Source organism: Dryobates pubescens, chromosome 12, assembly GCF_014839835.1.
Source record: "Dryobates pubescens isolate bDryPub1 chromosome 12, bDryPub1.pri, whole genome shotgun sequence".
In the NCBI taxonomy this organism is placed as follows: Eukaryota; Metazoa; Chordata; class Aves; order Piciformes; family Picidae; genus Dryobates; species Dryobates pubescens.
The window spans coordinates 6,048,329-6,073,998 of NC_071623.1; the positions used below are offsets into that span (position 1 = coordinate 6,048,329).

General features: G+C 46.4%; 1 protein-coding gene across 1 annotated transcript in view; it reads right to left on the reverse strand.

The window, feature by feature from the left end:
• Window positions 1–25,670, reverse strand: part of MAP3K15 (mitogen-activated protein kinase kinase kinase 15) — a 62,276-nt gene that overhangs the window by 8,032 nt on the left and 28,574 nt on the right. Inside the window, exons 7-20 of the mRNA XM_054165909.1 lie at window positions 23,374–23,544; window positions 22,906–23,018; window positions 21,273–21,432; window positions 20,100–20,250; window positions 19,110–19,217; window positions 17,823–17,872; window positions 15,973–16,068; window positions 14,543–14,630; window positions 8,298–8,431; window positions 6,796–6,923; window positions 6,013–6,143; window positions 5,639–5,744; window positions 4,015–4,172; window positions 2,106–2,289 (exon numbers count right to left, since the gene is read on the reverse strand). Of these exons, the coding sequence (XP_054021884.1) occupies window positions 2,106–2,289; window positions 4,015–4,172; window positions 5,639–5,744; window positions 6,013–6,143; window positions 6,796–6,923; window positions 8,298–8,431; window positions 14,543–14,630; window positions 15,973–16,068; window positions 17,823–17,872; window positions 19,110–19,217; window positions 20,100–20,250; window positions 21,273–21,432; window positions 22,906–23,018; window positions 23,374–23,544 (1,778 nt within the window). The remainder of the gene's footprint in view (window positions 1–2,105; window positions 2,290–4,014; window positions 4,173–5,638; window positions 5,745–6,012; window positions 6,144–6,795; window positions 6,924–8,297; window positions 8,432–14,542; window positions 14,631–15,972; window positions 16,069–17,822; window positions 17,873–19,109; window positions 19,218–20,099; window positions 20,251–21,272; window positions 21,433–22,905; window positions 23,019–23,373; window positions 23,545–25,670) is intronic.

The following is a 25,670-nucleotide window of genomic DNA, read 5'->3' on the forward strand; positions in this document are numbered from 1 at the left end:
GTGCTGGTTGGTTACCTTCTCACCTCTAATAGGAGAAGTGTCCCAGCCCTCTGATCATTCTGGTGGCCCTTCTCTCCAGGTGAGGCCTAACCAGACCAGAGTAGAGGGGAACAATCACCTCCCTTGACCTGTTGGCCACAAAGCAGGGAAGAGGAGGAATCACAGAATCATAGAATCAATAAGGTTGGAAAAGATCTCAAAGATCATCAAGTCCAACCTGTCACCCAAGACCTCATGACTATGAAACCATGGCACCAAGTGCAGAACACAGCTGCACCTTCCCTGTGATAACAGCATCACAGAATGATCTGGGTTGGAAGGGACCTCCAAAGGTCCTCTAGTCCAACCCCCCTGCAGTCAGCAGGGACATCCTCCATGAAATCAGGTTGCCCAAAGCCCTGTCAAGCCTCGCTTTGAGTATCTCCAGGGATGGGGCTCCAGCCACCTCCCTGGGCAAGCTGTTCCAGGGCAAGCTGTTCCAGGGCAAGCTCTACCCTTCCTAATGTGTGGCAGTTCCTGTGCTATTTATGAATTGTAAATACAAGTAACTATTGTATATTTTATACACATTCATTGCATTCTGTATTTCTAGATTTTAGTGTGCTTGTAAATGTAGCTTCATTTGCTTCCACTGAGCTACTCTAGCAATTTTATCCTGGGGGGTAATTTCAACCCACTACATGATGCCATGTAATTTTTCCAGGAAAAAGCCCTTAGGCAAGGGCTGAAGAGGCCAGAAGAGGACATCACTGGAATGGGGCAGAAGGCTACAGCCTGCCAATAGCTCCTGACTGCTACCAGTGTGGCCAAGCAGTGTGGGCTCTCACCTCCCCCAGTGCAGCTGCAAGGATGGCAGTTCTCAGTGCCTCTCCAGACAAGAGTGCCTTGCTGAAAGCAGTTCAGTTAGAGGTTATAAATGCTTTGGTAGTTTTCCCCCTCAGAATAACCTTCTGTCAAATGTTCCTGGCTGAGGGGGGCAGAAATCAGAAAAGGAAGCAATTCAACTTGCATTTTATGTGTGTGTGTGTGTGTGTGTGTGCAGAGAGGGAAAAGCAGCAGCAGAAGCAATGCCTCTGTCTGTTAGTAAACTAGCAGCCCCCTCAAACACCAGTGATTTATTTGGCAGGTCTATATTAAGGTTAATTATCTTATCACTGAGCAAGTGGCATGGAACACACTAGGAAGGCAACCCAAAACAAGCCACTGAACAGCTCCTTCAGCACCTCTGTGCCAAATTTCCAAGTCAGACAGCAAGTATGAAAATGCTGAGCCATGTAGACCCAACATCATCTAGCAGAGCCAGGTTTTCAGGTGCCAAACTCAGATCTCTGAGGTGTATGCAATTGTGAAGCTAAGCCCAGAACTGCTTTGGAAAGTCTTCACCAAAAGTCTTTTTTCCCCCCTAATTTCAGTTTACTATAAATGAGCCATTTCATTTTGGGGAGAGGGAAAAAGGTGGGGTTGGGTGCTTTCAGCCAGTGAAAAGCCAAATAAGCAAAGCACCATATTTTGAGGGAATTGTTAGATTTAAATATGTCTAATTACAAATCACAGTTGAGCTCCTGCTGCTTTCCTGGAACAAGAAATGTGCTTTGTACAAGAGGGCTGCTGAATGATTGCAGTCTTTTAATGTAACAGTTAACGATCACAGGATTGTCAGGGTTGTGGAAGGGACCTCAAGAATCATCTGCTTCCACCCCCCTGCCATGGGCAGGGACACTTCACACTAGATCAGGTTGCCCAGAGCCACATCCAGCCTGGCCTTAAAAGCTTCCAGGAATGAGGCTTCCACCACCTCCCTGGGCAACCTGTCCCAGTGAAGAACTTCTTCCTAAATTCTAATCTAAATCTCCCCTCCTCTAGCTTAGATCCATTCCTCCCAGTCCTATCCCTATCTGACACCCTCAAAATCCCTCCCCAGCTTTCTTGTGGCCTTCCAGTATCTGAGGGGGGCTACAAGAAGGTCTCCTTGGAGCCTTCTCCACACTGAATAACCCCAACTCTCTCAGCCTGTCCTCATAGCAGAGGAGCTCCAGCCCTCTGCTTATCCATGTGGCCCTTCTATGGACACCTTCCAGATGCTGACTCAGTTGATGATTCCTTACCTGAGGGCTTGAATGCAATCCTGCTTTTCTTGCCCTTGTTCACTTGTTTCAGGAAGGAATCTCTGAGCAGATCAGACGCTGTCACACGTTTGTTAGGATCAGGTTCAAAACAGAGCAAAATAAAAGCTCTGCTTTCTGCAGAGAGTGATTCTGGAATTTCAGGATGAATCTTGAACATCCCAACCTGTGAGTAAAACACAAATACAAATTACTTTTAGTGAAGAAATGCAAGAAGACCATGGGCCAAAGCTTTCTTACAGTCTGATCTCTCCCACTCTTGCAGCATAGGAGTGGTCCAGGTACTCAGACAAAGCAGTGACGTGCCAACAAGGCTCTAATCCTCTAAATTCATTGCAACCATAGTGGCATTACACAAATGCCAAGCTAGGGACATATCCAAACATCTACTTTCAGACACCCTGGGGATCTGGACATTGTCCACAACAAGTGCTTCAAATGCTGCTTCTCCTACCAGCCACAAATCCCTCCAGCTCCTGCATGTGCCTCCCATCACCCCTGCCCGGCACATTCATGCTCAGGAAGGGGAACATCCTCCTCCTCTAGCACTGCCTGCCAGGGGCCTGCACCTGTTCTGCTCCTGCCACTGCCAAATTTCCTTGTATGAATGCTCACAATGACCTTGCCAGACCTTGTCCCCACCCCCAGCACTCAGGCCAGATGTCTTCCGTAGCCTGTCAGTGTTATTGAACTGACAGCCACACGATGTCTTCCCACGGTTTCACCAGACCCCTCAACTCCTTTAAGCAATGAAAAATGTGTTTCTACAGGTCACTCTCTACTGATTTTTCCAACTCCTCCACTGCCTTCTTAATCTCTGGCGCCAATCTGGCACAAATGTTTTGAAGTGAGAGCTGTGTAATGTGTGGCATGTATCTGGCAAGATTAAGGCTTCTAGCCTCAGCATCTTGACATAAAACAGGCTCTGGAGGACAAGCAGCAAGATAACAGCCACAAGGGAGGGAGCAGCCCAGCAGTTAAACAAGTCCCAGCTGCCTTTAAATCATCTCATTATCCATCTGCATTAACACCAGCAGGCAGCTCACAAGAGGGCTTCAGCTTCAAAGCTCAAATATGCTGAGCAGTCAGGCTGCCATTGGGGTGACAGTGCAGGGTTTGAAGTGCTAACAGTGCATCGGGGCCTCCAAACAGCAGCTCCAAGCACAGCCACAGCTCAGCATTTCCTGCGTGCAAGGCTTTTAAGATGAGAAACTTGCTAAGCTCTGCAATTAAATTGAAGTATTTAATCAAGGCATTTAATAAATCAAAACATAGAAATGTAAGATGGACTGCATTGGAAGGGACCTCCAAAGGCCATCTAGTCCAACCCCATGCAGTCAGCAGGGACAACCTGCACTAAGTCAGCTTGCTCAGAGCCTTTGCCAGCCTGACCTTGAGCAGCACAGCTACCTCCCTGGGCAACCTGTTGCAGTGTTCCACCAACCTCATGGTGCAGAACTTGTTTCTCACATCCAATCTAAATCTGCTCTGCTCTCATTTCAAAGCATTGTCCCTCATCCTGTCCCTGCAGGCCTTTGTAAACAGTCCCTCTGCAGCCTTCTTGTAGCCCCTTCAGGTACTAGAAGGCTGCTCTGAAGTCTCTCTGAAGCCTTCTCCAGGCTGAACAACCTCAGCTCCCTCAGCCTGTCCTTGTAGCAGAGGTATTCCAGCCCCCTGATCATCTTTGTGGACCCACTCCATCAGGTCCATGTCCTTCCCTGTGTTGAAGGCTCCAGAGCTGGATGCAGTAGTGCAGGTGAGGTCTCACCAGAGCAGAATAAGGTGGCAAACTAACCCAGATAACACCAAGTTACCAACACATTAGTATTAAAACCAGTAAGTTAGCATCTGAAAAATCCAAAACTCTAGCAAAAAAAAAAGTTGTCCTTACTTTAAACATTGCTGCTTGAGGTTCCCCTAGTTCATGAAATGGAGGTTTCCCTGTTGCCATTTCAATAATGGTGCAACCTAATGACCAGATATCAGCTGGTGCACCATATCCTCGTGGTCCTTTATCAATGATTTCTGGAGCCATGTACTGCAGGGTTCCTAGGCAGAACCAAAAGAACAGTCAATTGTCAGAGCCTTCATAGAATCCTAGAATTGTCAGGGCTGGAAGGGACCTCAAGGATCATGCAGTTCCAAGCCCCTGCCACAGGCAGGGACATACTACATCAGGTTGCTCACAGCCACATCCAGTCTGGCCTTAAAAACCTCAAAGGATGAGGCATCCACCACCTCCCTGGGCAACCTGTTCCAGTGTCTCACCAAGCTCATAGGGAAGAGCTTCTCCCTGACATCCAATCTGAATCTACCCACTTCTAGTTTTGCTCCATCCTCCCAGTCCTGTCACTACCTCACACCCTCAAAAGTCCCTCCCCAGCTTCCTGGGGTAGATTAAAAGGGCTGTGGCTAGTAGGTGGAGAGAGGTTCTCCTGCCCCTCTCTTCTGCCCTGCTGAGGCCACATCTGGAATGATGTGTCCAGTTCTGGGCCCCTCAGTTCAAGAGGGACCACAGGGAACCTTAGAAAAGTAATTTATTTCAAACCCTCAGTAATTTCATTTTCATGGCTTCCTTTGTCAGAAAGCTGGGGGGACTCCAGGCTCACAGCCAGACAGGTAATGGGAAGCTCTGTGATTATCACTTCAACAGAGGTTGTTGTCTCCTGCTTTCCACACAGACTGATGGCTGTGTCCGTGCACCATTTACTTAAAAGTGCAGGCCATCCTCAAGGTTATTAAGAGCTGCTGGATTCAAGTGCTTCCAGACGTAATTGCAACAAATCGATTGCTCCTTAATGAAAAACACTTAGAAGAAAAACTATTACCCCAGCACACTTAACAAGCCTTTGGGGAAAACAAAGGGGAAAAGTTAAATGGAAGAAAATGGCATTTAAAAAAAAAAAAGAAGTCAGATAAGGAGTCTGTGTTGGTGGTGATCACACTCCCATTAGCTCTTCCCTGGAAATAAAGCCCTAATATGTGTTTTCATCACAAATCCAAAGAGCCACTTGGCTCTAACTCCCAATCCATCACCAAATCCTTTACAAACTTGTGCTGGATCGTGTCCAGGGAAGGGCCATGAGGATGAGCAGAGGGCTGGAGCTCCTCTGCTGTGAGGACAGGCTGAGAGAATTGGGGTTGTTCAGATGGGAGAAGAGAAAGTTCTGAGGCAACCTAATTGTGGCCTTCCAGTATCTGAAGGGAGCCTACAAGACAGCTGGGAAGGGACTTTTTAGGAGTGTGAGGGAGTGATAGGACTGAGGGAGGTGGACTCAAGCTGGAAGAGGGGAAATTTAGATCAGACATTAGGAGGAAGTTCTTCCCCATGAGGGTGGTGAGACACCGGCACAGGTTGCCCAGGGAGGTGGTAAAAAGCCTCATCCCTGTGAGCAACCTGATGTAGTGTGAGGTGTCCCTGACCAAGGCAGAAGGGTTGGGACTGGATGATCCTTGAGGTCCCTTCCAACCCTGACAATTCTGTGGTTCTGTGAACTCAGTTCAATTAGTCTTACCTGTAAAAGTTTCTGTGCATGGATTGATTCCTGCTAGCCTCTTGGAAGTCCCAAAATCAGATATCTTTACCACTCCACTATAGGTGTTCACCAGTACATTATCTCCCTGTGGTTGAGAGACAGGGAGTGAGGAGACAGATGAGGAACAGATTCCAAATCCCAATCTCAATAATCCTTCCAGTTTGGAGCTATCTTTGTAATATACCTTTCTACAAAGGGATTTTCATGGAGCACCAGGGACAAGAGGTTGTTTCATTCTTTCCTTTTGTTTTACGCTTCCATAAAAGCCTACTCAACGTTCTCCTTCAGGTTAAACTATCTGAAGTAAATCCATAGAAAGCAAATCACATAAGGCACACCAAAGGAAAATTTACCTTTATGTCTCTGTGTACAATCTGGTTCTCGTGGAGATATTTAAGGCCTTCCAGAATCTGCTTGGTGTAAAATTTAATTGTGGGTTCTTTCATTGGGCCCCACTTCGATCTCAGGAGAGCTGAAAGGCTGCCTACGAGAGTCAAGATAGCGAAATCCCCAAGTGAAGATGAAACATTTACATTTGGGTTAAGCCTTTGCTCACTCTCCTAATGTAAGAGAAGAGCAGTGCCTGTAATTAAGCCAAATCCTTCCTACAGCCCTTAAAGCAAATCATTTGCTGCTGCTCTTGTAATGCTATCCTGTAGTTAGCATAACGGTGACCTGTAGTTAATGTAATGTTAGCCTGAAGTCAATGTAACATTAACCTGTGGTCAGTGTAACGTTACCCTGTAGTCAGTGTAACGTTACCCTGTAGTCAATGGAATGCTGACTTGTAGTTAAGGTAATGTTGACCTGTAGTTAATGGAATGTTACCTTGTAGTTAGTGTAATGTTACTCTGTTCTTAACATAACATTGACCTGTAGTTAATGTAATGTTACCCTGCAGTTAATGTAACCCTGTCCTGTAGTTAGTGCTATGTTACCCTGTAGTTAGCGTGATGCAGACCAGTAGTTAATGTAACATTACCCTGTAGTCAATGTAACGTTAACCTGTAGTTAATGTCTGACCAGAAAACCATTTACAGTGCACAAACATATCAAGTGCAGACCTTGGCTTTCGCTAAGCTTCGAGAGTTGACTGCTTTTGATTCCTTTGGGAGGCTAAGCTGAGAGATACAAACCTCCTGGCACTTGCTCCATGAAAATCTTAATGTATCCATCTTCTGAAACAGATCCAAGATACTGGACGATGTTGCGATGCTTTAAATACTTGTGCAGCGCTATCTCTTCATGAAGAGGTTGGGAATACCTATGAAAATAAACCAAACAGTCATCTAGGGGGGTGCTCATCATGCAGGAAAAGCTTCTAGGCTACACATAAACGCTAGACTGCGGACAGAATGGATTTGAGGGACACTGATCCTGTTCTCAGCAAACATCTTGTCCACAACCTTCAAAATGTAGTGTAACTGGTGGCCTGGTCAGGAAAAGTACAGAGGTGGGCCTGAGAGGAATCCTGGAGGAGAAACATGCCCTCAAAAAATTGATACATGCAGCACTGCCTCTGACTCCAAAAAATCCTTCTACCCTTGTTCTCCTCTCACAGAAGAATACAAACGAGAGACAATTGCAACTTAACCCCCCAAAAACATCTTATTCTAAAATTTTATATGTGTATGTATATATAAAATCAATCTGTATTCCCCACCCCTTAAAGAAAGAAAGAAATAAACAGAATAAGTAATTAATAACTCTTTATTCTCAAAAGGGTGAGTTTGATATTAGGAGGAAACAATTGAATTTTCTCATGAGGTTCAACTAGGCAAAGTGCAGGGTCCTGCACCTAGGTCAGGGCAACCCTCAATATCAATCCAGGCTGGGGGATGAGGAGATTGAGAGCAGCCCTGCAGAAAAAGTCTTGAGGGTGCTGGTGGGTGAGAAGCTGGACATGAGCCAAGAGTGTTCACTTGCTGCCCAGAAGCTCAATGGCATCCTGGGATGCATCCAAAGCAGCATGGCCAGCAGGTCAAGAGAGGTGATTCTACCACTTGACTCTGCTCTGGTGAGACCTCACCTGGAGTACTGTGTTCAGCTCTGGAGCCCTCAATACAGGAAGGACATGGCCCTGATGGAGTGGGTCCAGAGGAGGGCCACAAAGATGATCAGAAGGCTGAAGCACCTCTCCTCTGAAGTCAGACTGAAAGAGTTGGGGCTGTTCAGCCTGCAGAAGAGAAGGCTCTGGGAAGACCTAAGAGCTACATTTCAATATCTGAAGGGGACCTGTAGGAAGGCTGGGGAGGGACTGTTTAGAAGGGATTGTAGCAATGGTTTGAACCTGGAGCAGGGTAGATTTAGGTTGGCCCTCAGGATGAAGTTCTTTACAATGAGAATGGTGAAATATTGGAACAGGCTGCCCAGGGATGTGGTTGAAGACTCAAGATCAGGCTGAATGTGTCCCTGGGCAGCCTGCTCTAGTTGGAGGTGTCCCTGCTGACTGCAGCGGGGGTTGGACAAGATGACCTTTGAGAGTCCTTTCCAATCTGATGCACTCTGTGACTCTGAATTTTAGTACAGTGGGACTTTATTAACCAGCCACAGAGAAATACAAAGTAAGAGCAGCAGATTTCAGCAGACAGCTACAATTTCATTAGCAGTAGGGACACCACAAGAAATGAAGGCTTACCTGCTGTCTCTCTCAGGTATCTCTTTGATGGCTATTCGGACCTGATTGCTAAGGTCTCTTCCAGCATAAACTATTCCATAAGTACCTTTCCCTAGAACCACCCTCTCACCATTCTCATCATAATCATATTCATACTGCAAGCAGAAAAGAGAGCAGCATAGAAAGGGTTATCACTAACATTTGCCTTTTACACAGAGCCACAAGTTCTGTCCTGTATTAAGTACAGGAGAGAGCAGGCCCTGCAGCACAGCTGTGGCACCAGCCTGCTGCAATGTTTCCATCTCACTTGCTTCACAAATCAACTTTGAAATGCATTCAGCCCAACAAGGAACACAACATTAAACCAAAACTCAGTGAACTAGTTGCTGTCAGAAGAACACAGTCAGGTATCACAGTTAAGTACAGACTCCTGCACCTGGGGAGGAACACTACCATGCACCAGTACACGTTAAGGGTTGACCTGCTAGAAAGCAGCTCCATGGGGATTGACCTTGGAGTCCTGGTAGCCAGTAAGTTCTCCATGGGACAGCAAAGTGCCCTTATGGCCAAGAATGCCAATGTAAGCTGGGTTAAGAAGCACACTCCTGATTCAACTCAGGAAACTGACAGAGGGTATTGGAAAAGCAGTTTTGCATGTTTAGAAAGGAACTGGGGTAGTTTCCTAACCTCAGATGTTAGCAGGAGCACACAGACCTCCCCTAGCATCTTTCCAGACCCAAGGGTTTGAGGAGGATGTCCCATATGGGAAAACTGCCAGGTATTCTCTGGGGCTTCATCTGGTTCTCTACTGAAAAACCCAAATGCTTTTACAATGGCCACAACTACTGACATTCCTGTCAATGGCCACTCTCTCTGGTTCATCCACGACAACTCTCTCACACAGAATCACAGAATGTTAGGGGTTGGAAGGGACCTCTAGAGATCACCCAGTCCAACCACACTGCCAGAGCTGGAGCACCTAGGGCAGGTCACACAGGAACACATCCAGGTGGCTTTTGAATGTCTCCACAGAAGAAGTCTCCATAATGTCTCTGGGCAGCCTGTTCCAGGGCTCTGCTACCCTCACAGTAAAGAAGTGTCTTGTCATGTTGAGGTGGAACCTCCTGTGTTCCAGCTTCTACCTGCTGTTCCTTGTCCTATCGCAGGGCACTGCCAAAATGAGCTTGGCACCTATAACTTGACACTCACCCCTCAGATATTGATAGACATTGATCAGATCCCCTCTCAGCCTTCTCATCTCCAGACTAAACAGCCCCAGGGCTCTCAGCCTTTCTTCATAACAGTGATGTTCTAGTCCCCCAGTCATCCTCATAGCTCTTCATTGGACTCTCTCCAGCAGATCCCTGTCTCTCTTGAACTGGGAAGTCCAGAACTGGAGACAGTACTTCAGGAGTGATCTCACCAGGGCAGAGTAGAGGAGCAGGAGAACCTCCCTAGGCCTGCTGGACACACTTTTCTTGATGCACCCTCTGGACCACAAGGGCACATTGCTGTCCCATGCAGAACTTGCTGTCCACTAGGACTCCAAGGTCTTTCTCCATAGCACTGCTTTCCATCAGGATGACCCCTAGCCTGTACTGATGCCTGCTGTTACTCCTGCCCAGATGCAGGACTCTACACTTGTCCTTATTGAACCTGTGAGGCTTGACAGGGCTCTGGGCAGCCTGATCTAGCAGAGGAAGTCCCTGCTGACTGCAGGGAGGTTGGACTGGATGACCTTTGGAGGTGTCTTCCTGCCCAGACCGTTCTATGATTCATGAGGTTTTCCCTTCACCCAGCTCTCCAGCCTGAGAATGGAGGCTGAATTCAGCCCTGAGATGTGTTTCTCTGAAGTGTCTTCCTAGGTCACATTTCAGTGTCCATGTGTCACTGACATTCTCCTCCTCTTCACCTCTGCAAAGATGCCAATTTCCCTGCTGCTGTATGGAAGGTGCTAAAGGAAAACTGTCTCTCATTTATCCTAACAGCACCTTCTGCTTGGTGGAACTAAACTTGAGTTAGCACAGCTTTAGGACAGCTTCCTTTGCCATGTTTCAGCACTTCAAGGCACACAACATAATCTTCTGTTAGGATAGGCCTGGCTGACCCAAAATGCCACATGTAAAACTTGTCAGGTTCTTTGGCAAGAGCACAGCCAGCTTTCACAGCTATCATATGACAGATAACTGCACAGAAGAGAGACAGCAGTCACACTGCAGAATTTAAGACTGACAGCAACCCTATCTGCAACAGCCTGTTCTCTTCTCCCAGGCAACCAGCACCAGAACAAGAGGACACAGTCTCAAGCTGCACCAGGGGAAGTTTAGGCTGGAGGTGAGGAGAAAGTTCTTCCCAGAAAGAGTAATTTGCCATTGGAATGTGCTGCCCAGGGAGGTGGTGGAGTCACCATCCCTGGAGGTGTTCAAAAAGGGATTGGATGTGGCACTTGGAGCCATGGTTTAGCAGTCATGAGGTGTTGGGCGACAGGTTGGACGATCTCTGAGGTCTTTTCCAACCTTGGTGATTCTATGATTCTAAACCAACTCTAGAATTACAGTAGAGAAATCTAGGTGCTTGAGTCTGTGTCCTATGATACATGAATAGAATAGAATAGAATAGACCAGACCAGATCAGGTTGGAAGAGACCTTTGAGTTCATCAAGTCCAACCTATCACCCAACACCATCTAATCAACTAAACCATGACACCAAGCACCCCATCAAGTCTCTTCCTAAACACCTCCAGGGATGGTGACTCCACCACCTCCCTGGGCAGCACATTCCAATGGCCAATTACTCTTTCTGGGAAGAACTTCTTCCTAGCATCCAGCCTGAACCTGCCCTGGCACAGCTTGAGACTGTGTCCTCTTGTTCTGGTGCTGGTTGCCTGGGAGAAGAGACCAACACCCACCTGGCTACAGCCTCCACTGAGATTTATAGTGCAGTGCTAGTTAGTGGAGAGTTTAACAGAGCTGTATATCACAGCATCACAGTACCTTAGAGGTTGGAAGGGACCTCAAGAGACCATCCAGTCCAACCCCTGCCAGTTCACGTTTGCCTTCTTGCCGGTTCACATTTGCCTCCTCTCTTTCCAACAGCTACAGAGACTGAATAAATCACAGCCAGCTGCCAGAAGTCTGAATATGGCATCCACTGAATGTGCAATTTCAGGAATTAGGTGTAAGTAAACAAGTGTTCATTGCTGACCTTCTCTATGGACAGTGTAGAGCAGAGTCTGATCTCTAGGATATCCTAAGTGGAGTATAGCAGATACTCAGAAAGGGACAAGAACTTCAACATCAACATCCAGCAACAAATACCCTAAGGTAGAAAGGATGACCAAACTCACTCTCCTTCCAAATCCTACTCAGCTGTAGAACTAAACTGTAGTTGCTTTCAGTGATGCACAACCCCTTGAGAAAGCCTGAGAGAGCTGGGGCTCTTTACTTTGCAGGAGCCTGAGGGGTGCCCTCATTCCTATTAATAAAGACATGCAGGGCAGTGTGGGGAGGACAGAGCTAGGCTCTGCTCAGGGATGTCCAAGGACAGCACAAGGGGCACTGGGTGCCAGCTGGAGGTGCCATGGGAAGCGAAGGGAAAACTTCTTCCCTGTGATGGTGCCAGAGCCCTGGAACAGGCTGCCCAGAGAGGTTGTGGAGTCCCCCTCTATGGAGACCTTCCATAGCCACCTGGGTGTGTTCCTGTGTGACCTGATCTAGGTGCTCCTGCTCTGCAGGGAGGTTGGCCTGGATGATCTCTGGAGGTCCCTTTCAGCCCCTCACATTCTGTGGTACAAGAATTCTGCCTGCAATAGTATTGTTTTTCCTCCAAACTGTGCTCAAGGTTATTTCTTCCTTTCCCAACTTTCAGCAACTGTTTTATGAATGGTAAGAACTTCTACTTTCTGTGTGCTTTTTAAGCCCACCAAGAGAATACAAAGCCTTGTTATCCAAGTTCTCTCCTTAAATTTAAGATCTCAGTCTGCAGAAAGACAGTGGGTTAGCTCATTTATAAGCTAAAAGATCTTCCCCTTCTAGATCTTGATCTCTGTTTTAATATCCTGTCATAAGAGATAAAGTTATGTGCAAGGTGACAATGGTGGAAACTCCAAAGCAAGTGGAATGGCATAGCTTAAAGATTTTACATTCATTACTGCAGTCATTTTTTTCTTACATCATTGGTTCATGGAGGATTGCTTCCTGCTATGCAGACACAAATGTTTCTTCCAGTTGAGTTTTTAGAAGGCTCAAGCCAGGGTGAGCTCACATCCTCTGAGAGGTTATTATGCAGCTGAATAGACACTGTGTTGTTTGGAGATTGCTCTGCTAGCAGCTAAGTACAGAAGCATGCAATGGTAAATCTGCAGCTACAGATAATATCCTGACTGCCAAGGCAGAGCCCTGACACTAGGCCAGGACTGCAGATGTATCACATTAAGCTGGGCTTAATAGCTGTGTGTATCTGCAACGCTCCAGGCTTGGGGAAGTGTGACTGGAAAATTGTCCAGCAGAAAGGGACCTGGGGGTTCGAATATGCAAGCAGCTGAATAGGAGCCAGCAATGTGCCCAGGTGGCCAAGGAAGCCAATGGCATCCTGGCTGGGATTAGCAATGGTGTGAGCAGCAGGAGTAGGGCAGGGATTGTCACCCTGTACTCAGCACTGGTGAGGCCACACCTTGAGTGCTTTGTTCAGCCTTGGGCACCTCAATATGAGAAGGACATTGAGGGACTGGAGCGGGTGCAGAGAAGAGCAACTACACTAGTGAAGGGCCTAGAGAATGAGTCTGATGAAGAGCAGCTGAGAGGACTGGAACTGTTTAGTGTGAGGAAGAGCAGGCTGAGGGGAGACCTCACCATCCTCTACCACTACCTGAAAGGACAATGTACAGAGGCTGGTGCTCAGCTCTTCTCACAGTGATAGAACAAGAGGGAACAGCCTCAAACTGCACCAGGGGAGGTTTAGGCTGGACATTGGAAAATAATTTTTTCCCTGCAAGTGTGGTCAGGCATTGGCACAGGCTGCCCAGGGAGGTGGTGGAGCCACCATCCCTGGATGCATTTAAAGGTCGTTTAGATGTGGTATTGGGGATATGGTTTAGTGGTGACCTTGGTAGAGTAGGGTTAATGGCTGGACCTGATGGTCTCAAGGGTTTTTTTCCAACCTGAATGATTCTGTCATTCTATGATCTTGTCCATTTCACTTGAGAAGAGAATTCTGTGGCCACAATAACACAAACATCAGTGCAAAAACTCTTCTTCCCCACCATATGCAATTACACTCTACAGTACAGTAGAGGGTCTTCTATTTTCTTGAGCCTCTTCTGAAGTCTCAGGTACTACGAAAGGTTCACTGCCTCCCAGGAACTTTTCTGAATCCTAAGCCCAAGAGAACTGCTGGAATGAGCTGAGTATCTGCAGAAAGAGACCCAGTCCAGACAAAGCACAGCAGGGATTTTACACACATTATTCAGATTGACTGCATTTGCTTGACCACAGATAAAAAAAAATCCAACCTATTTTTTATGATGGCTTTTCAGACTCCAAAAAGGCTACACAGAGGCACAAGGGATGGCACTTAGAGCTACAGATCCATGTGCCACGTTTATCATGAGGCAGAGCCCCAGGAAGGTATCAATTTACCTACCCTAACCTGAGCCCCACAGAAAAATGTGAATGACCCTCTCCAAGTTGGTTTGATTTTATCCTCTGTACTGATTAGTCAGAAAGCCTACAGCTCCTAGGTTGCTCACATGGATTTTTCAGTGAGGAGTCAAAAGCACAATGGGTTAATCTGATCCTAAATCTCTGTGACAGCAAAAGCCTGTCAAATGAAATTATCTGGAGTACCAATAGCATCAGATACCAGCTGGAAGAAACTGAAGGATTTTGCTAAATGGCTTTTCCCTAGTATCTATCTAATATCTTATCTTTTTCTTGGTTTTCTTGGGTTTTTTTCCAATCCACTTAAGCCAGCTGATACCAAATGATTCTTACCTGGAGATTGTTTACAACATAAACATAAGATCAGTATCACCCTTCCTTAGGGATTCATGCTGTTTACAGTAATAACAGACTGAATTAAACGAAAAAGTGCTTTTTGGGGGCATGAATGCTGCTCTTTTGTACCAATAGTTTTGTAAGAGTGGAAATTTCATCCCCAATTAAGGAGCTGAAATGCTATTTATTAGCTTTCTAGCACACTGAGATGAAAGTGCAGGGAAGACAGAGAGCAAGTTTCAGAGTCCTTGCATCTTTTATCCTTGACATACCTCCAGTGTCTCTCCATCTATTTCTCCTTCTAGTTCCAATGTATTGCCAACTGCATCAGACAAAACTTCTTTCACTAACCCACAGAATCTGAAACAAAACAAACAAAAAAAGGCAATAAATAGCACAGGACCAAATAAAAATATGTGGAGCAGCTCCAGAAGAGGGCTTGAAGATCTGAAGATGACCAGAGGAATGGAGAACCACTCCTATGGGGCCAGGCTGAGAGTTGGAGCTGTTTAACCTGGAGAAGGCTCCAGTGAGACCTTAGAGCAGCCTTCCAGTACCCTGAAAGGAGCTACAAGACAGGAAGGGACTTTTTTTATAAGAGTTTGTAGTGATAGGATGAGAGGGAATGGATTGAAGCTTGAGGAGGGGAAATTCAGAGTGGAGATTAGGAAGAAACTCTTTCCAGTGAGGGTGTTGAGACACTGGAAAAGGTTGCCCATTGAGGTCATGGATGTCCCCTTCCTGGAGGTGTTCCAAGGCCAGGCTGGATGAGGCCCTGAGCAAGCTGGCTAGTGGAAGATGTCCCTACCTACAGCAGGGGTTTTGGAACTGGATGATCTTTAAAGTCCTTTCCAACCCAAACCATTCTATGACTCATTGGGAAACATCTGGACACAGATGCAGACAGGAAGAGATACCTGTGACACTTAAGCTGCTAGACATTTTGATTACATCTGTTTGCTCTCACTTAAATGAAGTTGAACAGGTACATAAGGGAATTTAAACCAATAGATGGCATGGCCAACACACAGAAAAAGAAGGTAAGAGTTATAAATTAGAAGAAGCCTTTTCATAGACTTAATGCCTTGTAGATAAACTGATCAGAGAATCATACAATCAGCCAGGTTGGAAAAGACCTCAGAGATCATCAAGTCCAACCTATTACCTAACACCTAACACCTCCTGACAACTAAACCATGGCTTCAAGTGCCACATCCAAGCCTTTTTTGAACATCCCCAGGGACAGGGACTCCATCACCTCCCTGGGCAGCACATTCCAATGGCCAATTACTCTTACCGGGAAGAACTTTCTCCTCACCTCCAGCCTAAACTTCCTAACTTCCTCCTGCACAGCTTGAGACTGTGTCCTCTTGTTCTGGTGCTGCTTGCCTGGGAGAAGAGACCAACCCCCCACCTGGCTACAATTTCCCTTCAGGGAGCGGGAGAGAGCAATAAGGTCTCCTCTGAGCCTCCTCTTCTCCAGGCTAAACAACCCCAGCTCCCTCAGCCAACAGATGTAACAGCACATCACTCTCACGACCTTAGACATCACTAAGTTTAGCTCATTGCTTCTTCATCAAGAGAAAAAGAAGCAGAAAAATAAATCATTAATTTCTTAGAAACAGCAGCTTTCAAGCCTCAACAAATCCAGCACCTTTGGGACAGAGAGCTCACATGCAACACCCACACAAACTGGACTCACCTGCTGCATTGGCCTTCAGTAGAAAAGTAGATTTGGAAGTCGTCAGAGTTGTCATGGACGTAAAGGAAACAACACCGCTCATCGAACTTGGAAATGCTGCAACACACACAGGAAGGAAAGATGCTTTGGGGATGGAACTGACAGATGAAATAGTGCAAGGAGGAGTTAATTTTATTGTTTTACAGGTTCACAGGTTCCATTGGGTTGGAAGGGACTCTCCAAGGTCATCTTGTCCAACCCTGTTGCAGGCAGCAGGGACACCTCCAACTAGCTCAGGCTGCCCAGGGATGCATCCAGTCTGAGCTTGAATATCTCCAAGGACAGGGCCTCAACCACATCCCTGGGTAGCCTGTTCCAGGCTGACTGGGGGATTGGAATATCTGTCCTGTGATGCAAGACTGAGAGTCTTGGGGCTGTTTAGTCTGGAGAAGGGAGGGCTGAGAGGGGACCTGATCAATGTCTATCAATATCTGTGGGGTGGGTGTCAGAATAAAGGTGACAGGCTTTTTGTGGCGGTGTCCAGTGCTAGAACAAGGAATAACAGGTACAAGCTGGAACATAGGAGACAATACAAGGAGACACTTCTGTATGGTGAAGGTGCTGGAGCCCTGGAACAGGCTACCCAGAGAGGTTGTGGAGTCTCCTTCTCTGAAGACTTTCCAAACCCACCTGGATGAGTTCCTGTGTGAACTGCCCTGGGTGCTCCTGCTTTGGCAGGGGGTTTGGACTGGATGCTCTCTGAAGGTCCCTTCCAGCCCCTAACATCCTGTGATTCTGTGATCATCTCCACAGACATCAATAATGACAGCTTGACATCCACTCACATGGGAGCAATAAAATAGAAGTTCACATTAAATTCACTTAAAGCAAAACCTCTTTCCTTCAGAAGAAAAACCTGAAGTTAGGGTAGACTCTTTGTTTAAAGACACAGCTGTAGGTTTTCACAGCAGTCATCTATTGTTGTTGTTGTTGTTATACAAATTCAGAAAATAGAGGCTTGGAACCTAAAACTTAGGTGCTTGTGCTCCAAATTACAGCCCAGAGTCCTTTGCTTTGAGAACCACAGAACTCATCAGGTATCTGCATGTATGCTTGTACCTGAACCAGAAAGTGTTTCAAGCACTTAACCCAACAGCCATTTAATTTCTCACAACAGTTCCATTCTGTGTAAATAATAATCTAACCTTCTTTCTACTGGTCTTTGGACTCATTTACTTGTGCCTGGTGTTTCCATTAAAACAGGCATCACAAAATGGAGCTACTTTAACTATTTAAAGGCTAGCCCTTGAGAAACTCCACTAGAAGCCTCCTTCCAGCTCAAGAATTCTTTCCTCAGCACAAACTATGTCCATGTCTCATTTAACATTTCTCTCATAACCCAAGTTGCAGCTAGAAGGATTTTAGATAGAGCCATACCAGAAGCATTTCTGAATTCCAACTGGCAAACAGATACCAGGGCTTTCTTTTCTCAAAGGAAAACAGACAAACTGTTTTAGAAGGAAGAAGAGCTAAGGGCTCCTCTTTCCTTCTGCTGCCCATGGTTTTTAAATGTAGAGATAGCAATAACTGCACTGAAAATTTAGAATAATATGTAAAAAGCAGGTACAGGAGTGATAAAACAGGGAAGTCTACCCCAGAATCTACTCCCACATGTCCCTCTTAGATGAATATTCCTATGAGAAATGCACACCTTTGTCCATGCATGAAAATGCAAACTCTTCTGTGCTGACATTTCAAGGCTTGTGTAACAGGCAAAGCAAAGCAGAGGTTTAAAGTAGAATCCACATTCCCAGCTTAAGGGAAACAGAAAACAAACAAAAAACCACTTAACTGCTTTCTCATATACTAACCTTATTCCCCTAATGGAAGAAGCTGTGAAATTCCACTCATGAATCTGTTTCTGTAAAGAATGAAGAGCTACATTCAGCCAGAGTTTAACTTTGACTTGAAGTCACAGCATGGTAAGCAAAATAAAGGTTTTCCATGTTTCCCAACATGTCTCTTTTCCTTCCTTTACTTCTCCTCCTCTAACTTTCAACTAAGATTGATGTGTAGGTAAAGAAAGGCCATACATAGCTGAGGGAATGTATGACCCTGGAGAAAGGCCACTTGAGGAAAAATGAATATAAATGGCAGAGGGTGGAAGTAAAGGACACATTTCCTCCTGTAGAATTAAATTTGAAAAGGAAATATTGAGGTGCAATTTACCAAATGCTATGTTTTGACTCAAAACATCAACATTATGTACCAAACAGACTATGCCTTACTCTTACAGGGGCAGGAAGCTTCATACACCTTCCTAAGAGGAAATGAGTTAACAGTTTTGCCCAGGGAGCACACTGAAAGCAAAACACAGGAAGGACATCTTGTGCCTAGGACCTTAGCCATTCATAAATCTCTTGCCAATAGCTGGATCTTCTTTAGCACTGCCAGACAGGCACCAAAGATTTCCTCATGGAAGGGTTTGGTTTGGAAGGGATCTTAAAGATCATCCAGTTCCAATCCCCCTGCCATGGGCAGGGATGCCTCTCAACTAGCCCAGGTTGCTCAAGGCCTCATCCAGCCTGGCCTTGAACACATTCAGGGAGGTGGTATCCACAACCTCCAGTGTCTCACCACCCTCACTCTAAAGAATTTCTTCCCAATATTCAGCCTAAATCTGCCCTCTTCCAGCTTAGCAAAGTTCCAAAAAGGCAAAGCTGTGTCAGACAACATTCACACTAAGTAGTGCAGTAGAACAGTGTGCTGAAAAAGAAGTTCACAGGTCCAGGTCTGGATGTTAGGAAGAAGTTCTTCATTATGAGGGTGGTGAAACTCTGGAACAGGTTGCCCAGGGACGTTGTGGATGTCCCCTCCCTGGAGGCATTCAAGCCCAGGTTGGATGAGGCCTTGAGCAACCTGGGCTAGTTGAGAGGCATCCCTGCCCATGGCAGGGAGGTATGAGTAAATGTGCTCTGAGGTCCCTTCTAACCCAAGCCATTCTAGGATGGTTCTTTGAAAATCAACTTTCATAAACGCACAAAAGAGATACTGAGCTTGGTGCTTCACAGAAAGTGCTCCAAAATGTACCTGTGACAAAAGTGACTTCAAGCACAGTGAATCAGAGTACAATGAAACACATCTGCTGGTAGTTTTACCATTTCAGTGGGAGAGACATGCCACAACGAGAGAGATCTCTCATCTGCTTCTTTGTTGATGGAAACATAGGCAGGCTGGTAGACTTTGGTTGGTTCTATCACCAAAACCTGAAGAGAGAAAACATTTTCCCTTAATAAATCAGCAAGTAATGCATGCCAGTATCTTCAGATGCTTTGATATGGACAACAGGTAATCAAAGTAACACCTAATAAACTTCCAAGGGGAGAGACAAGGGCCAGACAAGGCAGGCAGAGGCTGTGTTCCTATGTACAACAAAATGGTACTACCAGAATTTGTTGTAGGAGGCTTCAAAGTCTTAGAATGCTTCTAGGGTGGTGGGTTAAATATTTTTTTACTGAGTAAAGATTAGCAGAACACAGAGCTTTGGTTCATGCAATGAAATGACAGCTAGCAAAGCATGTAAGCATTGTGTTTAGAGTGGTCCAGTTCTTGTTATAGCCTCTGCAGCCCTCAACACAGGAAGGACATGGACCTGATGGAGCAGCTCTGGAAGACAGTCACCAAAAAGATCAGGAGCTGGAGCACTTCTCCCACAAGGACAGGCTGAGGGAGCTGGGGCTGTTCAGCCTAGAGAAGAGAAGGCTCCAGGCAGACCTAAGAGCAGCCTCCCAGTACCTGAAGGAGGCTACAAGAAGGCTGCAGAGGGACTGCTCCCAGAGGCCTGCAGGGAAAGGATAAGGGGCAATCAAATGAAATTAGAGGACAATTAAATTGGATGTTAGGTCCAAGTTCTGCACCATGAGGGTGCTGGAATACTGCAACAAGTTGCTTGTGGAGGCAGTTGATGCCCCATCCCTGGAGGTCTTCAAGGTCAGGCTTGACAAGGCTGTGAGCAACCTGATCTAGTGGAGGATGCCCTTGCTGACTGCAGGGGGGTTGGACTGGATGACCTTTGGAGGTCCCTCCCAACCCAAACCATTCAATGATTCTACAAGACATACAACACTTGTTTGGACATAACATCTTACTGGAAATCTCAGTCCATTAGTTGCTTCCTTCGTTGCCTCAAAAATGATATCTAGCCAGAAAGTCAACCTTTCTTGTCTAGAAGAATGTTCTATGGTGAGCTTCTTGAAACGCTGAATTAACATCAGATTCTGAACTAAGGATTTCAAGTACCTGGAATGTATTGAATTAGGGAGTTAAGAGGGGAGAACAAAGTATGACCAGACTCTAAGTCGATTGAACTGACTTACACATAACACACACACAAAAAAATGAACTGCACAATGAACTGCACTTTACAAGCTGCCATAATGGAGATGACTGTGCTGAGTTTTACAGATTTCTGGGAAGAACAGTAAGTTTAGCCACAACCTGAAGTCATAAGCTCACCTGGATGTTCATGAACAACAGCTTTTGCCAAAGGGTGTAGTTACATGAGTAGCTACATGGAGATTAGACTGGATATTAGCAGCTAGAAGATGGTGAGGGAGGGAAGCAGCAGCTAGTTAAACTCTGCAAAGACTGGTTTCACAATTGGGTTTACAAGGAATTAAGATACTGGCCTTCCAGTTTCTGAAGGGGGCCTATAAGAAAGCTGGGGAGGGACTTTTTAGGATGTCAGATAGTGGTAAGACTAGGGGGGATGGAGCAAAACTAGAAATGGGTAGATTCAGCTTGGATGTTAGGAAGAAGTTCTTCACCATAAGGGTGGTGAGACACTGGAACAGGTTGCCCAGGGAGGTGGTGGAAGCCTCATCCCTGGAGGTTTTCAAAGCCAGGCTGGATGTGGCTCTGAGCAACCTGATCCAGTGTGAGGTGTCCCTGACCATGGCAGGGGGGTTGGAACTGGATGATCCTTGAGGTCCTTTCCAACCATGACAATTCTGTGATTCTATGATCATCACTCATTTCCAGATTCTTTCTTATAAATGGTGGGATACAAACCCCACAAGGATGGGTAGCAATTTATTGTCAGAGTGGGATACAAACCCAACAGTGATGGGTAACAATTCCTTGTTAGGGTGGGATACAAAGCTAGCAAGGATGGGTAACAATGTATTTACCTCCCCCCTTCCTTTCCAAAATAAAAGTCAGAGTCACACAAACAACCAAAGGTGAAGTTATCCCAGCAACTACATTTTTTGGGTGTATTTCCCCATCATTGGGTACTTCAGTGCCAACTTTTTACCACATACCACACTGGAGGCTTCAGCTTAAAAAGTTTCTCTGCTGCTTGCACTGCTTTGCCAACATCGTTAGCCAGCATGCTCACGCTGAAGAACTGTCCCACATCCCAGTAACTGTTCAGTTTCTCCAGGCTTCCTTTTCTTCCCAGTAAACTGTTTAACCGGACACCTGCACAATTGACATGAAAAAAACACATTCTTCTATCAGAAAAACACTGCTGGCCCCAGCATAAGGACACAGAGTTATTGGAGCAAGTCCAGAAGAGCGTCACAAAAATGGTCCAAGGGCTGGAGCACCTCTGCTATGAGGATAGGCTGAGGGAGTTGGGATTGTTCAGCCTGGAGAAGAGAAGATTCTGGGGGGACCTCGGAGCTGCCTTCCAACAGCTGAAGGGATCCTACAGGAAAGCTGCAGAGTGACTTTTCATGAGGGGGTCTAGTAATAAGACAAGGGGGAATGGTTTGAAACTGAGGGAGAGTAGGTTTAGAATGGATCATGGGAAGAAGTTCTTCAGTACAAGGGTGGGGAGACTCTGAAATAGGCTGCCCAGGGAGGCTGTGGATGCCTTCTCCCAGGGGGTGTTGAAGGCCAGGTTGGATGAGGCCTTGAGCAGCTGAGCCTAGTTGAGAGGTGTCCTTGCCCATGGTGGGGAGGTTGGAACAGATGATCTCTAAAGTCCCTTCCAACCTGAGCCATTCTGTGATTCTATAAATATGTTATTTTTACTGCTAAGTCTATCAGTAAAAGACTAAAAACATCTGATTAAACATTACTGATAAAGTGGAACAACTTTTTCCCCAGAAAATAAACACTGCCTGACAGAGAGCCTGGGTCTGCAAATAACATCCTCAATACTCTTCAGACAGTCAGAACTGTACCACACACAGGGTTGAACAGCCTCTTTTGCTATCTGCCTGGACCATCTGCCTCCTGTTCCTCAGTGTAAGCTCCACATCTCTGTGTCCTTGAGATCTGCATCTAGTGAAAGAGATCAATAGCTAGAGGTTATTGCAAGTCCACCCCAGAGTAAGGTCAAGGGAATGATTTGAAGCCACCTTTGCATTCTTCCCCCTTAAAGTTCAAGTATGTGGAATCAGTATGTGATTCCAAAGGTAAGTGTCAACTACTGTCTGTCTAGGAAGAGCTGCGTATCTGTTTCCATCATCTGCTTTCTTTACAGACATCCAGTGGTGCCTTACCACCTACATGAAAGATGTGAATCTAGGTAGGCAACCAGTCCTGATAGACCCTTCCATGTGATAGTTCCTGTGGCTCTAACAAAAACTCTGTGGATCCTTCCCTGGCATCTCTGACAAGAGTTGGGCCATGCTTCCTGTCCTCTCTTGGCCGTGCAAGAAGATAATCTCTGTGGTGCATTAAAGGCAGTGTAGGGATGGTGCTGAAGTTTGTCTTCCTTGCTCCTCTCCCATTCTCCAAAACCCATCAGATGTCACTAGAAAGGTGCTCCAAGGGAACAAGAGAAAAATGGTCCTTCAGGATGCCTGTAGTTTTGGCTGCCACCCAGGACCCATCACTAAAAGGCCTGAACCTGACCATGCAAACTCATCACTATAAGCTTTTTCCTTTTCCTCACAGGGAGAGACACAGAAAACTTGTCCATGGCACTGTGTGGATAGTTACCTATTTTTCTCAGTTCCATTGAGCTTTCAAACTGCTGTCCTGCAACAAGTAGCAAAACTGCAAGGTTAATTCCAGAATAGAGAGTTGACTGCAGCTCAAATCCTTTGCGGTACCTGCAGAGAAGAGTCAAGAGCTCACATCTCACTGCAAGGAAGAGATGAAACGCTGCAAAATGTTGGTAGTTATTTTAAGCCCTTGAACAGGCTACCTAATGAGGCTGTGGAGTCTCCTTCTCTGGAGACTTTCAAGCGCCGTCTGGATGTGTGCCTTTGTGACCTGTGTTGGATTCTATGGTCCTGCTCTGGCAGGGGGGTTGGACTCAATAATCTCCAGAGGTCCCTTCCAACCCCTAACATCCTGTGATCCTGTGAATAACTGATGTTTAATTCTTACAACCCTGCTTTTCACAACCAGAAGTCTGAAAACATTTTTGAATGGCTATTATTTATTGGGTCTTTTTCCTGTTACCATTCGATGGCATGATCTCGACTGTCGGTGTCTTTACAGTCAGAATCCAGAAACATGTCCTTGTAGATCCTCCCACACAAGCAAAACATATCTGGAGCAGGGTGATCACATGTCTGCAGGACTTGAAGCATAACCTGGAGTGCCTTCTCTCTATCACCTGCATTGTTTCTTCTGAAATCAAATGTGGAGAGTAGAGTTAGTTAGTTCAGATCTGAATTAGTAACTGCAAGATGATGGAGCAATATCTAATCCCACAACCCATCCAACACTACTAGATACAGATACTTATGACTGCTGGTTGATAGACAAAAATGACTTCTCCTACCATGGAGCACCTCTCCTATGAGGACAGACTGAGGGAGTTGGGGCTGTTCAGTCTGGAGAAGAGAAGGCTCCAGGGAGACCTTCATGTGGCCTTCCAGTATCTGAAGTGGGCTACAAGAAAGTTGGGGAGGGACTTTTTAGGGTGTGAGGGAGTGATAGGACCGGAGGGAATGGGAAAAATAGAGATGGGTGGATTCAGATTGGATAGGAAGAAGTTGTTCCCCATGAGGGTGGTGAGACACTGGCACAGGTTGCCCAGGGAGGTGGTGGAAGCCTCCTGCCTGGAGGTTTTTGCAGCCAGGCTGGATGTGGCTGTGAGCAACCTGCTGTAGTGTGAGGTGTCCCTGGCCATGGCAGTGGGGTTGGAACTGGATGATCCTTGAGATCCCTTCCAACCCTAGCAATTCTATGATTCTACTTGTAGCTACGTAAGAACTGATTTAAGCCCAGAACTCCTCTATGAAGAAAACATTCATCTGCCATCTAACTTAATTTCTGCCTAAGCACACAGACTGCACATCCTGCAGTGAGAAACAAGCACCTCTTCAGTGTTCGTTCCTAGCAATGCTTAACAAAACTGGGCATTTTCAGCATTCCAAGTGAAAGCTCATTCATTGTGCCCAAAATATCCTGAATCAAGAGGACTGACAGCCAATAGCTACAGGAGAAGCCAAGTCAATTGGAGCACTGTGTCCAGGCCCTGGAGCCTTCAACACAGAAGGACATGGACCTCCCCACCAGGGGCTGGAATGCCTCTTATAGAATCACAGAATTGTCAGTGTTGGAAGGGACCTCAAGGATCATCCAGTTCCAGCCCCACTGCCATGGGCCAGGACACCTCACACTAGATCAGGTTGCTCAGATCTACATCCAGCCTGGCTGCAAAAACCTTCAGGGACGAGGCTTCCACCACCTCCCTGGGCAACCTGTGCCAGTCTCTCACCACCTTCATGGGAAACAACTTCTCCCTAACATCCAAGCTGAATCTCCCCACTTCTAGTCTTGTTCCATTCCCCACAGTCCTATCACTCCCTGACCCCCTCAAAAGTCCCTCCCCAGCTTTTTTGTAGCCCCCTTCAGAAACTGGAAGGCCACATGAAGGTCTCCCGGGAGCCTTCTCTTCTCCAGACTGAACAGCTCCAACTCCCTCAGTCTGTCCTCACAGCAGAGCAGCTCCAGCCCTCTGCTCACCCTTGTGGCCCTTCTCTGGACTCCTTCCAGCACCTCCAGACCCTTCCTGTAACAGAGGCTCCAGAACTGGACACAGTGCTCCAGGTGGGGTCTCACCAGAGTGGAGCAGAGGGGGAGAATCACCTCCCTGGCCCCACTGGCCACACTTCTCTTGCTGCAGCCCAGGCTCTGCTTGGCTCTCTGAGCTACAAGTGCTCACTGCTGGCTCCTGTGGAGCTTCTCATCCCCCAGCACCCCCAAGTCCTTTTCTTCAGGGCTGCTCTCCAGCCAGTCACTGCCCAGCCTGTATCAGTGCTTGGGATTGCCCTGACCCAGGTGCAGGACCTTGCACTTTGTCTTGTTGAACCTCATGAGGCTGGCTTGGGCTCACCTCTCAACTCCTCAAGGGCCTCATCCAACCTGGCATTGAACATCCCCAGGGAGAAGGCATCCACAATGTGCCTGGGCAACCTATTCCAGAATTCCACCACCTTTGTACACCCTCACTTAGAATAAAAAACTAATTAGTGAGTTAAGGCACATTTCACTGAGGATGCAATTTGTCTGTTGATCCTTTAATAGCTGACACAGTCAATGAGAAAAACAAGGCCCTGAATGAGACACTGAGGCTGGAACTGAATTTGCACTCTCCAGTTAGTTATGACAACGAAAAAAGAGCTGGTTTTACCCCCACTTCAAGTGCTTCATGCAAGCCCCTCATAAAATGAAGAACCCCATGATGTGCTTTTTACTAACTCTGAGTAATTGCAGACCAGAATATTTGAAATTATTACCTAGTGCTC